The sequence below is a fragment of the Aotus nancymaae genome, unplaced genomic scaffold, assembly GCF_030222135.1.
Source record: "Aotus nancymaae isolate 86718 unplaced genomic scaffold, 86718_ANA_hifiasm-v0.15.2.pri h1tg000044l, whole genome shotgun sequence".
Taxonomy (NCBI): domain Eukaryota; kingdom Metazoa; phylum Chordata; class Mammalia; order Primates; family Aotidae; genus Aotus; species Aotus nancymaae.
Window position 1 is genome coordinate 605,757 of NW_026988458.1, and position 16,484 is coordinate 622,240.

The 16,484-nt window shown below is 52.0% G+C and overlaps 1 protein-coding gene across 1 annotated transcript in view; it reads right to left on the reverse strand.

Annotated features, from left to right (window-relative positions):
* The window catches only part of TMEM255B (transmembrane protein 255B), a 56,605-nt gene that overhangs the window by 19,397 nt on the left and 20,724 nt on the right, over nt 1–16,484 (reverse strand). Inside the window, exon 4 of the mRNA XM_064361886.1 lies at nt 6,068–6,157. Coding sequence (XP_064217956.1) covers nt 6,068–6,157 — 90 coding nt within the window. The remainder of the gene's footprint in view (nt 1–6,067; nt 6,158–16,484) is intronic.

Sequence of the window (16,484 nt, forward strand, 5' to 3'; positions counted from 1 at the left end):
GTCTCCCTGTGTGTGTGTGTGAGCCATGGTGTGTGCGTGTGCACGTCTCCCTGTGTGTGTGTGTGTGAGTCATGGTGTGTAGATATGTGTGTCTCCCTGTATGTGAGCCGTGGTGTGTGGATGTACACATCTCCATATGTGTGTGCACGCACCATGGCGTGTGGATGTGTGCGTCTCCCTATGTGTGAGCCATGGTGTGTGGATGTGCACGTCTCCCTATGTGTGTGTCTCTGTGTGTGTGCCGTGGTGTGTGGATATGGACGTCTCCCTCTGTGTGTGTGTGTGTGTGTGCCATGGTGTGTGGATGTGTGCATCTATGTGTGAGATGTTTGTGGATGTGTGTGTGTGAGAGCCATGGTGTGTGTATGTGTGTATGTGTGTGAGATGTTTGTGGATGTGTGTGTGTGCGCCATGGTGTGTGGATGTGTGCATCTGTGTGTGAGATGTTTGTGGATGTGTGTGTGTGAGAGCCATGGTGTGTGGATGTGTGCATCTGTGTGTGAGATGTTTGTGGATGTGTGTGTGTGAGAGCCATGGTGTGTGGATGTGTGCATCTGTGTGAGATGTTTGTGGATGTGTGTGTGTGGATGTGTGAGAGCCATGGTGTGTGGATGTGTGCATCTGTGTGAGATGTTTGTGGATGTGTGTGTGTGCCCTGGTGTGTGGATGTGTGCATGTGTGTGAGATGTTTGTGGATGTGTGTGTGAGAGCCATGGTGTGTGGATGTGTGCATGTGTGTGAGATGTTTGTGGATGTGTGTGTGTGCCCTGGTATGTGGATGTGTGCACCTGTGTGTGAGATGTTTGTGGATGTGTGTGTGTGCCATGGTGTGTGGATGTGTGCATCTGTGTGTGAGATGTTTGTGGATGTGAGAGCCATGGTGTGTGGATGTGTGCATCTGTGTGAGATGTTTGTGGATGTGTGTGTGTGCCCTGTAATGTGGATGTGTGCATCTGTGTGTGAGATGTTTGTGGATGTGTGTGTGAGGGCCATGGTGTGTGGATGTGTGCATCTGTGTGTGAGATGTTTGTGGATGTGTGTGTGAGAGCCATGGTGTGTGGATGTGTGCATGTGTGTGAGATGTTTGTGGATGTGTGTGAGAGCCATGGTGTGTGGATGTGTGCATGTGTGAGATGTTTCTGGCTGTGTGTGTGTGTGCCATGGTGTGTGGATGTGTGCATCTGTGTGTCAGATGTTTGTGGATATGTGTGTGTGCCATGGTGTGTGGATGTGTGCATCTGTGTGTGAGATGTTTGTGGATGTGTGAGCCGTGGTGTGTGGATGTGCATGTCTCCCTGTGTGTGTGAGCTGTAGTGTGTAGATGTGTGCATCTCCCTGTGTGTGTGAGCCATGGTGTGTGGATGTGCACATCTCCCTCTGTGTATGTGTGTGCTGTGGTATGTGGATATAAGTGTCTGTGTGTGTGTGCACGTGCCATGGTGTATGGATGTGCATGTCTGTGTGTGTGTGTTCATGTGCCATGGTGTGTGGATGTGCACATCTCCCTCTGTGTATGTGTGTGCACGCTGTGGTGTGTGGATGTCCATCTGTGTGTGTGTGCACGTGCCATGGTGTATGGATGTGCACATCTCCCTGTGTGTATGCATGCAGTGGTGTATGTGCACATCTCCCTGTGTATGTGAGCCATGGTATGTGGATGTGCACCATGGTATGTGGATGTGCGTGTCTCCCTGCATGTGTGTGAGAAAGCAAGTGAGCCATGGTGTGTGGATGTGTGCATTTCTGTGTGTGTGTGAACCATGGTGTGTGGATGTGCATGTCTCCCAGTGTATGTGAGCTGTTTGTGGATGTGGGTGTCTGCCTGTTTGTGTGTGCATGTGTGTTTGAGCTGTGGTGTGTGGATGTGCATGCCTCTGTGTGTGTGTGTCTGAGCCATGGTGTGTGGATGTGTGCATCTCCCTGTGTTGTGCATGCGTGTTCTGTGGTGTATGTATGCATCTCCCTGTGTATGAGCCATGGTGTGTGGATGTGCATGTCTCCCTATGTGTGTGTGTGTGAGAGCCATGGTGTGTGGATGTGCATATCTCCCTGTGTGTGTGTGAGAGAGAGAGCCATGGTGTGTGGATGTGCACATCTCTGTGTGTGTGTGAACCATGGTGTGTGGATGTGTGTTGTCTCCGTGTGTGGATGTGAGCTGTTTGTGGATGTGGGTGTCTGCCTGTTTGTGTGTGCGTGTGTGTGAGCCATGGTGTGTGGATGTGCATGCCTCTGTGTGTCTGAGCCATGGTGTGTGGATGTGTGCATCTCCCTGTGTGTGTGTGAGAGAGAGAGCCGTGGTGTGTGGATGTGCATGTCTCCCTGTATGTGTGAGAGCTGTGGTGTGTGGATGTGTGTGTCTCCCTGTGTGTGTGTGAGTGTGTGTGAGAGAGCTGTGGTGTGTGGATGTGCATGTCTCCCTGTGTGTGTGAGCCATGGTATGTGGATGTGCATGTCTCCACGTGTGTGTGAGTGTGTGTGAGAGAGAGCTGTGGTGTGTGGATGTGGGCATGTGTGTGCATGTGTGTGTGAGCCATGGTGTGAATGTGTGTCTCCCTGTGTGAGTGTGTCTGAGCCATGGTATGTGCATGTGTGCATTTCCCTGTGTTTGTGTGAGATCCATGATGTGTGGGTGTGGATGTCTCCCCGTGTGTCTGAGCCATGGTGTGTACATGTGTGCATCTCCCTGTGTTTGTGTGTGTGAGAGAGCTGTGGTGTGTGGGTGTGCACATCTCCCTGTGTATATATGTGCATGTGAGCCATGGTGTGTGGGTGTGCATCTGTGTGTGTGTGTGAGAGCCATGGTGTGTGGATGTGCGTGTCTCCCAGTGTGTGTGTGAGCCATGGTGTGTGGATGTGCGTGTCTCCCAGTGTGTGTGTGTGAGCTGTGGTGTGTGGATGTGTGTGTCTCCCTGTGGGTGTGTGAACCATGGTGAGTGGATGTGTGTGTCTCCCTGTGTGTGTGAGCTGTGGTGTGTGGATGTGCATGTCTCCCTGTGTGTGCGTGTGTGAGCCATGACATGTGGATGTGTCTCTCCATGTGTGTGAGCTGTGGTGTGTGGATGTGCGTGCCTCTGTGTGTGTGTGTCTGAGCCATGGTGTGTGGATGTATGCGTCTCCGTGTGTGTGCATGTATGAGCTGTGGTGTGTGGATGTGCGTGTCTCCCCGTGTGTGTGAGCTGTGATGTGTGGATGTGCATGCCTCTGTGTGTGTGTGTCTGAGCCATGGTGTGTGGATGTATGCGTCTCCGTGTGTGTGCATGTATGAGCTGTGGTGTGTGGATGTGCGTGTCTCCCCATGTGTGTGAGCTGTGGTGTGTGGATGTGCGTGACTCCCTGTGTGTGTGTGTGTGAGTCATGGCATGTGGATGTGTCTACCCGTGTGTGTGAGCTGTGGTGTGTGGATGTGTGTCTCCCTGTGTGTGCATGTGAGCTGTGGTGCATGGGTGTGCGTGTCTCCCTGTGTGCATGTGTGTGAGCCGTGATATGTGGATATGCATGTCTCCGTGTGTACGTGTGAGCTGTGATGTGTGAGTGTGTGTCTCCCTGTGTGTGTGTGCCTGAGCTGTGGTGTGTGGGTGTGTCTCCCTGTGTGTGCATGTGTCTGTGTGAGCTGTGGTGTGTGGGTGTGTCTCCCTGTGTGTGTGCATGTGTGTGCACACGTGTTTTGTGGGTGTGCTCCCACATCTGCCTGCATATAATTAAACTTTGGGGCAAAGGCTTAACACCAACTCTGTGCCTGTCAGTGTGATTTAAGGGAAAACAGGCAGAAACAATCACGTGTTTGGTTTGCACATTCACGACAAGCAATTTGGTGGCTCCCAGGGACGAGCCACCGCCCAGATGGCAAAAGGAGCCCAGCCAGGGAGGAGGTGGAGATGGCACAGCCCACCAAGGACCTGCCTCAGGAGGACACAGAAACAGTTCATTTAGAGGTGAAAAGTGTGTGTGTGGTGTGTATGGTGTCTGGTGTAGTATGTGTTGTGTGTGGTGTGTGTTCTGAGTGGTTTGTGATGTGTGTGGTGTGTGTGCTGTGTTATATGTGATTTGTAGTGTGTGGTATGTGTTATGTGCACTGTGTTGCATGTGGTGGGTGCTCTGTGTGTGGTGTGTGGTGTGTGTTGTGTGGTGGTGTGTGTGGTGTGTGTGGTATGTGCTCTTTGTTGTGTTGTGTGGTGTGTGCTGTGTTGTGTGTGGTGTGTGCTCTGTGTTGTGTGTATGTGCTCTGTGTGCTCTGTTGTGTGTGATGTGTTTTTTGTGTTGTGTGTTGTGAGTTATGTGTGGTATGTGTGGTGTATGTGGTATGTACTCTCTGTGGTGTATGGTGTGTGTGATGTGTGCTGTGTTGTGTGCTCTGTGTGTGTTGTGTTATGAGTGGTGTCTATTGTGTGTTGCATGTGGTGTGAGTTGTGTGTGGTGTGTATGTGGTGTGGTGTGTCTGCTGTGTGTGGTGGGTGGTATGTGCTCTGTGTGCTGTGTTGTGTGTGGTGTGTGCTCTGTGTGTTCTGTGTTGTGTGTGGTGTGTTGTGTGGTGTGTGTGGTATGTGCTCTTTGTTGTGTTGTGTGGTGTGAGTTGTGTGTAGTGTGTGTACTCTGTTGCATGTTGTGTGGTGTGTTGTATATGCTCTGTGTGCAGTGTTGTGTGTTGTGTGTGTGCTGCATGTGGTGTGTTGCGTGTGGTGTGTTGTGTGTGGTGTGAGTTGAGTGTGATGTTGAGTTGTGTGTGTTGTGTGTTGTGTGTTATATGAATTGTGTGTGGTGTGTGTGATATGTGCTCTGTGTGGTATGTGTTGTGCGGTGTGTGGTGTGTGGGGTCTGTTGTGTGGTGTGTGGTGTGTGGTGCGTATGTTGTCAGTTTTATGTGGTGTGTGTGGTACGTGCTCTATGTGTTGTATGGTGTGTGTGGTGTGTGTGGTGTGCGGTGTGTGTGTGTGCTGTGAGTTGTGTATGGTGTGTGTGGTACGTGCTCTGTGTGTTGTGTGTTGTGTGTGGTGTGTGTGGTATGTGCTCTGTGTGGTGTGTGTGTGGTGTGAGTTGTGTGTGGTGTGTGTGATATGAATTGTGTGTGGTATGTGCTCTGTGTGGTGTGTGGTGTGCGGTATGTGGTGTGTGTGGTATGTGCTCTGTGTGGTGTGTGTTGTGCGGTGTGTGGTGTGTGGGGTCTGTTGTGTGGTGTGTGGTGTGTGGTGTGTATGTTGTCAGTTTTATGTGGTGTGTGTGGTACGTGCTCTGTGTGTTGTGTGGTGTGTGTGGTGTGCGGTGTGTGTGTGTGCTGTGAGTTGTGTATGGTGTGTGTGGTACGTGCTCTGTGTGGTGTGTGTGTGGTGTGAGTTGTGTGTGGTGTGTGTGGTACGTGCTCCGTGTGTTGTGTGGTGTGTGTGCTATGTGTGCTATGAATTGTGTGTGGTGTGTGTGGTATGTGCTCCGTGTGGTGTGTGGTGTGTGGTATGTGGTGTGTGTGGCATGTGCTCTGTGTGGTGTGTGTTGTGCGGTGTGTGGTGTGTGGGGTGTGTTGTGTGGGGTGTGGGGTGTGTTGTGTGGGGTGTGGTGTATATGTTGTCAGTTTTATGTGGTGTGTGTGGTACATGCTCTGTGTGTTGTGTTGTGTGTGGTGTGTGTGGTATGTGCTCTGTGTGGTGTGTGGTGTGTGTGTGGTGTGAGTTGTGTGTGGTGTGTGTGTGGTATGTGCTCTGTGTGTTGTGTTGTGTGTGGTGTGTGGGGTGTGTTGTGTGTGGTATGTGTGTGTGTTGTCAGTTGTGTGTGGTGTGTGTGGTATGTGCTCTGTGTGGTGTGTTGTTTTGTGTGAGGTGTGTGCTGTGTTGCGTGTGTTGTGTGCTCTGTGTGTTGTGTGCTCTGTGTGGTATGTGGTGTGTGTAGCGTGAGTGGAGAGGGAAGTCTGTTGTGTAGGAAGTGACACTCACTCACAGGCAAGACAGCCACTGCACCCACCCATGGGGAGACCCACTGTGAAGCCGTCTGAGCTGAGTTCTGCAAAATGAAATCTTACTTTTTTAACGTCGACTCCTTCAGCCCCGGAATCGACAGTGCACACAATGACAGGTGTACTCACAATGTGTCGTGCGGCGAACACGCCGTCCACGATGGCACAGCAGAAGGCGGCCACCACGCCAAAGCTGATAAACACGATCGCTGCCACCAGCTGCAACGGAAGAAGAGGCGTGGGGTCCAGCTCTCAACAGTCCCGCCTTTCAAATGCAGACCAGTGCGAAGCCCAGCTCCAGGTCGGGCCTCTTCCGCAGAAGTAACTCTTCCCGCCTCTACCTGCCCTCCCAGGACTTCCAGCCTGGGGCGGCCCCCCAGATGCCACCCTGTGGGTCATCCTCATGCATTTATTCCACAAGACCCACCCGGGAACCTTCTGCACGGAAGGGCGTCGCCATCCCCTGGGCCCTCAGCCCACTCTGAGAAGCAACCCTGAGCGCGGGCCGTGTGCATGGCTCTGACCCGTGTGCCCATCACGCACGCACCCTGAGCGCGGGCCGCGTGCACGGCTCTGACCCGTGTGCCCATCACGCACGCACCCTGAGCGCGGGCCGCGTGCACGGCTCTGACCCGTGTGCCCATCACGCACGCACCCTGAGCGCGGGCCGCGTGCACGGCTCTGACCCGTGTGCCCATCACGCACGCACCCTGAGCGCGGGCCGCGTGCACGGCTCTGACCCGTGTGCCCATCACGCACGCACCCTGAGCGCGGGCCGCGTGCACGGCTCTGACCCGTGTGCCCATCACGCACGCACCCTGAGCGCGGGCCGCGTGCACGGCTCTGACCCGTGTGCCCATCACGCACGCACCCTGAGCGCGGGCCGCGTGCACGGCTCTGACCCGTGTGCCCATCACGCACGCACCCTGAGCGCGGGCCGTGTGCACGGCTCTGACCCGTGTGCCCATCACGCACGCACCCTGAGTGCAGTGCCATGGATGGATATTTAAACAGTTGGCAATTTCTTGCCACGATAAACTGCTGCAAAACGGGGTGTCCTGTCCCAACCCTGAAAGCTGGCATGGCGTCTCCATCCCTGTGGGCCCCGGGGGGAGGGTGCCGTTTTTCTCTCTTCAGGGCCTTGCTCGGTACCACGCTGGGCAGAGCGGACCCTCCCGAACGGCCGCTGAAAACTGTGGCTCCGAGTTAGGACCCACTTGGTTCCTTCCCCACGGATGTTGAGTTGCCGGCTGGGGAGAGAGGTCCCGGTGATGAGCAGGACCCGCCGGTGACAGCAGTAGGAGGGCCTGCAGCCCAGCACCGTGGCGCAGCTCCAGGGCCATGGACAGCCTGAGTCTGTTCTGACCCGTCCTTCACACCAAGCAAGACAGCGGTGCTCGTCCGGACCACTAAGCTCTGGTCACAGCAGAGCCGACCAAGCACGGCAGCCTCCTCCTCCGCACGCTCGCGAAGACGCCCAGTGGGGGCACCTCGGCCTGCCTTCTCCCCCGGGAGCCGAGTGTGTGGAGAGATGCGTTTCATCGACCGTGACCCTCCCGTGGAACTGCCTGGCCTCCTCCCCCTGACGTCAGCGTGGCCCTGTGTGCCCCCTCTGCCCCGGGCTGCACACCTATCATCACCCACAGCCCAGACGGCGGCCAAATCCAGCCCATCTGCCTGGGCTCTAATGCCACCCGCCGGATTCGCAGATGGGACGCATTCCCAGCAGGCCGCACGGCAGCAGAAGGCGGGGGCAGGGTGGGCACCGGCCCCTCCCTCTCCTTCCAACCCTCCCCACACCACAGGCCTGCCGGGGGTCCTCCCTGGAAGCCCCGCCAGAGCCGGTTCAGGGCGCACCACGCTACCGGCAAAGCCCCTTTGCAGAGGAAAGTGCAGCTTCTTTTTTAAACAGTGGGCATCCTCACCGTGAATCTGGGTGTTTTTATCCCTCAGCAGAGGAAGAGCTGTCAATCAGTAGCATCACACGTGAGTGCTGAGGCGGCGGGTCCCGCGCAGCAGCCAGAGAGCAAGTCCATGAGTCAGTGCACCCTAGGGGCGGGTCCCAGACTGACGCGGTCCCTGCTTGAGTCACGGAGAGACGGTTCTTCCACCTCTGGCACCTTTCTTCTAAGGCGACTTTCAGCCACAGCAGATCAGACGTGTTCTAAGAACTCAGCCATCGAGCACGTGCACTTCCAAGATACATATTTCCGGTTTGCGAGAAGAGGCAGGTCTGAAAAAAGTCTGGGCGGTTCGTATGAAGCTGAACACCCCTGAGCTTTGGCTCCCAGTGGCTACTCGAGGGGGTGGAGGGGGACGTGGCCGCCAGACCCAAGGCCAGCACGTGAGTTCTCAGAGTGGCTTCAGACTGGAGCCCTTGGCCTCGCACCCCCACGTCCCCAGGCAGAGCAGAGCAGAGCAGAGTTGCATGCCGAGTGCTTCCGGGGGATTCTCCGAACTGCTGGGCTGGACTCGCCCCTGGTGGTCCTAGGATCCCCCTCTGGAAAGGGAGGTGCCGGGCTGACTTATTCACAAGCATTAACAGATGCTCCACATGGGATGTGCGGCCCGGTGCTGCAGACGTGGACAGGAAGGGAAAGACACGCCCCCTTCCCGAGACGCTTCTGGCATTTTGTCATCAGTTGCCTAAAAGAGAGTTGAGGCGCTCCCAGAAGGAGCATCAGCCTGGGTCATAACCAACACTTATTTCTTTTCGGAATTTCTACCTAACTGCTCTGGTTCAATTGACCGATGACTGAGCCCATCGCATGGCGTAGCTGCCCCGTGTGCTGGAGGATCAGACAGACGAGGCAGGTTCCCCCTTGAAGGGCTGACCCCGGCTGACGGCTGCCACAGCCAGAGCATAAACGACGGCTCTGGGTGTGCACAGAAGAAAGGCCCACTTCACCCTGAAAAGAAGGGAAGCCTTGAGCTAACCCTGGAAGGATCAGAATTTCCTCAAGGGGAGGTGAGGAGAGTGCTGGGGGCTGCTCGTCGGTGGGTGGGGCAGAGGCCACGTGGTGCAGGGTTGCGGTGACCCGCAGCCACCGTGTTACTGAAGGTCGTCAATGCCGAGGACGTGCGGCGGAAGGCAACATACTCCCTGCACCCTCACAGAGAAAAAGTGAAACTGCTGCATACAAGTAAAACGATTATTGTGCAGAGCTGTGTAGAGAGTGGGCAGAAATTACACCTAACTGAAATTTCCTACCGTCGGTTAGGTGTAAATACACAGAATGCGTTAAAAACGTAACTGTTTGAACAAACACAAAAAAATGCACAGATGGCGCAGAGGGCAACATCTGAGGTTTCCCAGTCGGGGCCAGGCTACGGGCCCCTCTGCCTTCCCAGAGTAAGAAAGAAGTCGGCCTCCAACCTGGAGCCCGTCCACCTTCCCAGAGGAAGAGGAAGGTCGGCCTCCAGCCGGCCATGTCCCTAGCTCTGGGGCGTCCCGCAGTTCCGGGGGATGTTCCTGCCCCACAGCACACTCTTCTCACAGTGCCGGCCTGGATCGGGGGCTGCACGCCTGGCTCTAGCATTGCGGGGAGAGCACGTCACGCCCCACCACCCCTGCAGAGATGCTTCCAGCATTAGTGAGGACGCAGAGGCGGCGTGGTCCAGGCACAACTGCCGCTTTTCCTTAAGAACGCCCACGTTTTCTGTTGGGTACAATTCCCAGCCAAAGAGGCAGAAGGAAATGACACTTGAAGATGAATAAAATCACTTTAAATCTTCCAAAATCCTTTCCCTCAGCACACCCGCTAATCCACACACCTGTCACGTCATCATCACCATTTGCATTTTGCAGCTGCGCCTCTAAGGACCTGGGGCCACAAGCACCCTCTCCCCGTCCTGGCTGGGCTGGCCACCCTCAGAGCCCCTGGTGTCCCCAGGGGGACATCTCTCCATACAGCGTTGCTCCCTCAGACTCCTGAGGGGTTTGTGGCCAGGGTGGTTCCCCCAGATCCATTGGGGCTGCCTCCAGGAAGCCCACGTGCACAGTCAGCATCTAAATGCCTCTAGGATGTCCATGTGCACAGTAGGACAGCACTGGGATGTCCACATTCGTGGTCAGTGCTGGGATGTCCATGTGCAGGGTCAGTACAGGGCCGGGGTGTCCAGGTGCAGGGTCCGTTCAGGGCCGGGGTGTCCACATGAACGGTCAGCACAGGGCCGGGGTGTCCAGGTGCAGGGTCAGCACAGGGCCGGGGTGTCCATGTGCAGGGTCAGCACAGGGCCGGGGTGTCACGTGCAGGTCAGCACAGGGCCGGGGTGTCCACGTGCAGGGTCAGCACAGGGCCGGGGTGTCCACGTGCACGGTCAGCACAGGGCCGGGGTGTCCACGTGCACGGTCAGCACAGGGCCGGGTTGTCCACATGCAGGTCAGCACAGGGCCGGGGTGTCCACGTGCAGGTCAGTACAGGGCCGGGGTGTCCACGTGCAGGGTCAGCACAGGGCCGGGGTGTCCACGTGCACGGTCAGCACAGGGCCGGGTTGTCCACATGCAGGGTCAGCACAGGGCCGGGGTGTCCACGTGCTGGGTCAGCACAGGGCCGGGGTGTCCACGTGCTGGGTCAGCACAGGGCCGGGGTGTCCACGTGCTGGGTCAGCACAGGGCCGGGGTGTCCACGTGCACGGTCAGTTCAGCGCTGAGTCAGAAACCACAGCTGGTCGGGGGACCCCCAAGCCTCCCTCTCTGCCCTGCAGTGTTTCACCTGGAAGACAACCCTTGTCTGGTATTAAAAGTGCAGGTGGAAACCAGAAGGCAAACCAGTGCCTGCGTGTAGGGCAATGAACTTCAGGAAACAGCGCTCGGCCTGGGCACTTTGCCAGGGACAGAGCAAGACCATCGCCATCTTGGACAAACACCACCATTTTAAATTCCCCTTGACTAAAAACCACCTAAATCCAGCCCCAAAAACATCAACCCAATGGCTAATGTCAGCATGACCATGAACCACAAATGACACCTCTGACCAGAAATATTCCAACCCTGCAATAAAACACACACACACACACACACACACACACACACACTCTCTCTCTCTCTCTCTCTCTCTCTCTCTCTCTCTCTAACACGGGACACTAATCCAGCTGACTGGGAAGACCTGCCCTCCCTTGGCCATCTCGCGGTACCCGGAGTCAGGTCAGCCGTCCCAGCCCTCAGAGGACCAGGGGACTAAGTTGGAAGAAACTTTGGGAAGCCCAATCTCTTCTCAGCTTAACTGTCCTCTTTATAAAGAGGATTCCAGGTCTCTGTCTTTTTTCTGGAGACACCTAGAACAAAACAGATGCCCTCAGCCTCCCCTTGCCACCCCACATGGGTGCCAGACAGTCCCATGTTCCTACCAGAACAAAAACAGACACCTTCAGCCCGCTCTTACCAGCCCACGTGGGAGCCAAACAATCCCACATTGCCACGTCCTCCCTGCTCGGCCGTCTCCTTCACAACCTCGCCAAACTTGGCTTACAGGGGAGCCTGACGCCAAAGCGTTTAGGTTTTCATTGTAACACGGCCTGGCCCCAGTGCAAACTAGATAATGACAGCCAATGGCCCAAAACCAGAAACTTTGACTCAAATTCTCAGGGACCTTGACAACTTTATAACCGGGAACGGCAAATGGCAAGAGGTTCCCTATATTCAGGCTTTCTTCTGCCCTCCCACGTCGAGCTTACACCCCTCATGAAATCCTTCTTCTTAATGAAAATCTCCCCAGGTCCCTCCTTCCCCCAAAAGCCCTTTGACCCTGCAGATGAACCCCCTGCATCTGCTCCTGTTGGTCCCTCCTGACCCCAAGCCTTTAGCCCCAAACCCCAGCCCTCCTCCTTCTCCACCTGTCACCCATTCAAAAACTGCTCCAGCTGTTCCAAACCTACACCTCTGCCATTCTCCCTCCCCAGCAAGTGGCCGGAGCTGAAAGCACTGCTGCAGTTCCAGCCCCTTTCTCCGCGTCTGGTTTGTCGAAGATCGAACAGTGCCTGGAACCCTTCTCTGAAAATCCCTCTCATTATCACAGGGAATCTCTGCACATACCCGACCCTTTAATTTAACTTGGCGTGGCATTTATATAATTCTAACCTCCGCCCTCACTCCTGACAAAAGGAGCACATCTGGCCTTCAGCTGAAACACGTGCAGATGAACTCCACGATCAGACCCCTTTATAAAATCCAGTGGCCAAGGACGCAGGCCCCCGTAGAGACCCAGACGGGACTTACCAACAGGGAGATGCTGGGGTCGGGCAAAGAGGCCGCATGGTCACTTGTCTCCTCGAGGGCAGGGACAAAAATGCCCATAAGGCAGTTAATTATGAAAAGCTTAGAGAAATTACACAAGAGCCCCAGGAAAATCCTGCCCTTTTCACGTCTCACCGAAGCTATGCAAAAATATACCAATTTGGACGCAGAATCTAGAGAAGATCAAACTTCTCCACCTCCAGTTTATTTCCCAATCCACCCAAGATACCCAAAAAAATTACAAAAATTAGAGGAAGGTCCCCAGACATCTCAGTGGACCTCCTAAATGCAGCCTTCCATGTCTTTACCAACAGAAACGAGGAACAAAATTTTCAAAAAGACAAACATCTCCGTCTAAAATGCCAGATGCTTGCCTGTGCTGTCTAAAAGTCAGCTACACAAAACCCTCCCGATAACCCAAAAGAAAACTCCCCCACCTCTCTGGGACTCTGTTTCTGAGGTGGCAACCCTGGACACTGGGCAAAGGTTTTCCTAACGCCTGGCCCCCACCAAACTGTGCCCAACCTGTGGTCTTTGGGGACACTGAAAAATGGCCCCCAATGGGGACACCTTCCCCGTTCGGGTACGGCTCATAAAGCTCCCCAACCAGCACAGGAGGAAATCTCTTCACTGCTGGCACTGACCACGGAGGACTGAGGGTGCCGGGGTCCTCCCTCGCCCCTCGTCCAGCGAGTCCACGGAACCCAGGGCAATTGCGACGGTATCTGGTAGGTTAGAAGCGAGATGGAGTCAGTTGGGTCAATCGTTTTCACTGTCTCAGTTGTAATTTTGCAACGGCAGTTTCAAAACTTTTAATGACTATCACAGTTTTCATAAATAATCTAGGCAAATGATTAAATAAATAAACACGACGGGACAAATACTTGTAAAGAAACTTGTCATAATTTGGAATCTAAAGTTATATTCAGTTAAAGTACAGTTATTTCATTATTTAGGTATTTTCCAATAAAAAATATTATAGGAAAACGTTCTTTCTAAAAATTGTGTCCTTTTTAAAGGATAATTTGTGTCTAATTCAAAGCTTATTTAAAGGTAAAAGAGACTAGGAAGTAAGAGAGGCATAAAGTTATAAATATAAAAAGAGTTTAAAGACTATTGGTAAGATAGAAAGATCTTCAAATATGTAAACATTTGATCTAAATTATGCAGGTCAAACATTAGGTTTGTTAAATGCTTTAGGTCATAAACTGCTTCTTTGACTTAAAAATTGTTTAATTTATTTGGGAGTGTTAAATCCATCTGAAATTAGCCAAGCCCCTAGCTATGCAAAAAGTTCCTAAAGAAAAGAGATTTTATGTGAGATAAATTCTTGTCCCAAAGTAAATAACTGGTTGGTGGAAGAGGGGTGTTTAGGACAAGTCAGAGGGTCGGTGTGTCGCAGCTTGTCTGTGCTGTCGTGGAAGAATTTAGAAAACGGAATTTATGCAAGAAATGTTGTATAATTTACGGGTGATGAGGCCTCCTAAATGCTCTGTAAAATGCCACTATGGCTTAACTGCACAACTCGCCGGCTTCGCAGCTGGCTAAGGCCTGGGACACCCGGAGTCAGGCACCGAAACGAGTCGGGACCCACGCTTCTGTCCAGGCCCTGGCTCTGCACCTGGGACATCACTAAAATCCCAGACTTGCCAAGGCTCTCACCACGGTAAAGGTTGCTAAGAGTTAACAGAGTGACATGTATGTAAGACTATTGAAGAGACAGTTTACACGTAAGCTGTGTAAGGAAAGTCAATATGCTTTCGGTAAAGAGATTATAAGGCGGGATGAGAATGTGAATTTTTGCCTAGATTAAAAGGCTAAAGGGTTTTAAGTCGGATAAAATAAAAATGAAGGTTTAAGCAAGTCGTGAAAGGTTGACTGTAAAGGAAATTCTGTGTGAAAGCATACTGGCTAAAGTTAAAGGGATAGCCTGAGTTTTTCAGTAAATCAAGCATTAAAATAAAAGCACAGTGGTTTCTCTTAGAGTGTTAACCGGCTCTTTTACAAAAATTGTAAAGAGTTATAAAAGGTCCATAAAAATCTTACCTTATGGTCAAACATTAAAAGTGGGCAAATAAGCTTTTATTAAGAATTGGATTTAACATTAATATTACACTAACGTAAAGGTGAAATTTGGCTTATTTGGTATAAAAATTACGCAGGAAGCATTAGCCAAATATGAAATGGTGTTTGGCCTTCTTTAGGCTAAATTTGTATAAATGTGTATGTTCCAAGGTTGTGGGCGACACCTCTAATTCTGATATGTTTCAGTGTATGTTATCAGCAACAATTACAATTGTTATGTTAAAATTATTGTCTCCCACATGCAACAGATTTCCTTGTCAACTATGTCCTTTTTTTTTTTGAGACGGAGTTTTGCTTTTCTCACCCAGGCTGGAGTCCAGTGGTGCGATCTCAGCTCACTACAACCTCCATCTCCCAGGTTCAAGCGATTCTCCTGCCTCAGCCTCCAGAGTAGCTGGGATTACAGGTGTCTGCCACCACAATCAGCTAATTTTTTGTATTTTTAGTAGAGACGGGATTTCGCCATCTCGGGCAGGCTGGTCTTGAACTCCTGACCTCAGGTCATCTGCCTGCCTTGGCCTCCCAAAGTGCTGGGAGTACAGGCATGAGCCACTGCGCCCAGCCTCAAGTGTGTCCTTAACTATGGCTACCCTAAAACTCTGTCATTCGTAAGCCATGTTGCCTTGTTTTGGTCCCCTTTAGAGGGTGGTTTTTGAATCAGCTACGAAGCTCTAACGGGTGTCTTGAAGGCGAGATTCTGATAACTTTGGAGATTGTGACAACAGAACGAGGGAAGACGTTCAGGACTGCTGAAGCGCTAACACGCTCATGAGTGTCAAGCAGGATGGGAATTAGCTCCGTGAACTGAACTGACAGTCCACCAGAGCGAACTTTTTGACACTCCATTTGCTTAAAATGTGGCCAATCCTTTTTTCACTTTTCAGAGTCAAAACTTTTCTTCTGAGCTGTTGACAGCTCTTAACAATTTCGTATACTCCCATGAACAGATTTGGAGCATATTTCCCTCTCCCTGATTTTCTCCAGAATTTGGAAACTGTGCATATTCGTACGTGATGGCAACATAGTCATTTGCATACGTGCAGTAAGAGCCTGTGTTCTTTCCTAACAGGGCACAACTGGAGAAACTTGTTATTTCACTGAGGCTTTGAGTGGAATTTTGCTTTCCTTTCCGGAATCAAGCATGACTTACGAAGCCGAGAAAGCCCTTAGAGCCTGGCCTCGTATTCTGTGCGCACTGTCCCTGTGCAGGGTTCTGACCTGTGGTATGTGAAGAATGTCACTTTCTGACAGCCAGGAACCCCAGGTTATCCTGGGACCTCAAGAAGACTGGAATTCACCCAACTCTTAGATATCTAATGGTGCAACTGCATGGCTGGGCTCAGCTTTAAAAAGTCTCATCTCAGATTCCTTCTATAAAACAAAGCTCCATCAAAGACAGTTTAAAAGGCCCATGTGAAAAATAATTATTCTTGCTGCACTGTGCATAAATAATTTAGCCAAATATTATAAAGCAAACCAGTCCTACCGTAATTTGTCTTTTAATAAAAATGGAAAACTGGAGAGAGAAAATTATGTTTCAAAAACTACAGCACACCTAACACCTATTGTTAAATTCTAGTCTTGCCTGATGCTTTTCAATTTTTATTATTTTCTACAGTTTAGATTAAATTCTAATTTTTCTGGCTACAAGTCTCCAAAATAATGTTTTCAATTTTTTCTTTTTCCCCACTTTTCTGACTGGAAATCACTGAAACCGAAGCTGTGCTTTCTTAAAGTCCCATAAGATAAAGACCAGATGTTTCAGCAGACGCTGCCTCTCAGCCCCTGAAACAGAGAGTCACCCTCCTCCACTCCAGTGCTGCGTTCAGCGCCCCGCGACGATGACTCTCTCTCGGCAGGAAGCGGCCGGAAAGAACACACTGCCCCCTGTCCTTCCACAGCGCTAGGATCTGGATTGACCGCGCGGAAGCATCACCGTCTTGCACAAACACCGCCATTTTAAGCTCCCTTGATTAAAAACCACCAAAATCCAGCCCAGAAAACAACATCAGCCTAATGTCTAATGTCAGCATGACCATAAACCACAAATGACACCTTCAACCAAAAACACGCCAACCCCGAGATAAACTCTCCTTGGACCGAAACATTCCAACCCTGCCATAAAACTCCCTTCCACCCAAAAACATTCTGAACCTACCATAAGCTCCCCGTCCCTAAACCCTTAAATACACCCAGTCCGTAAGAGAAAACACACCTGACCTAAAT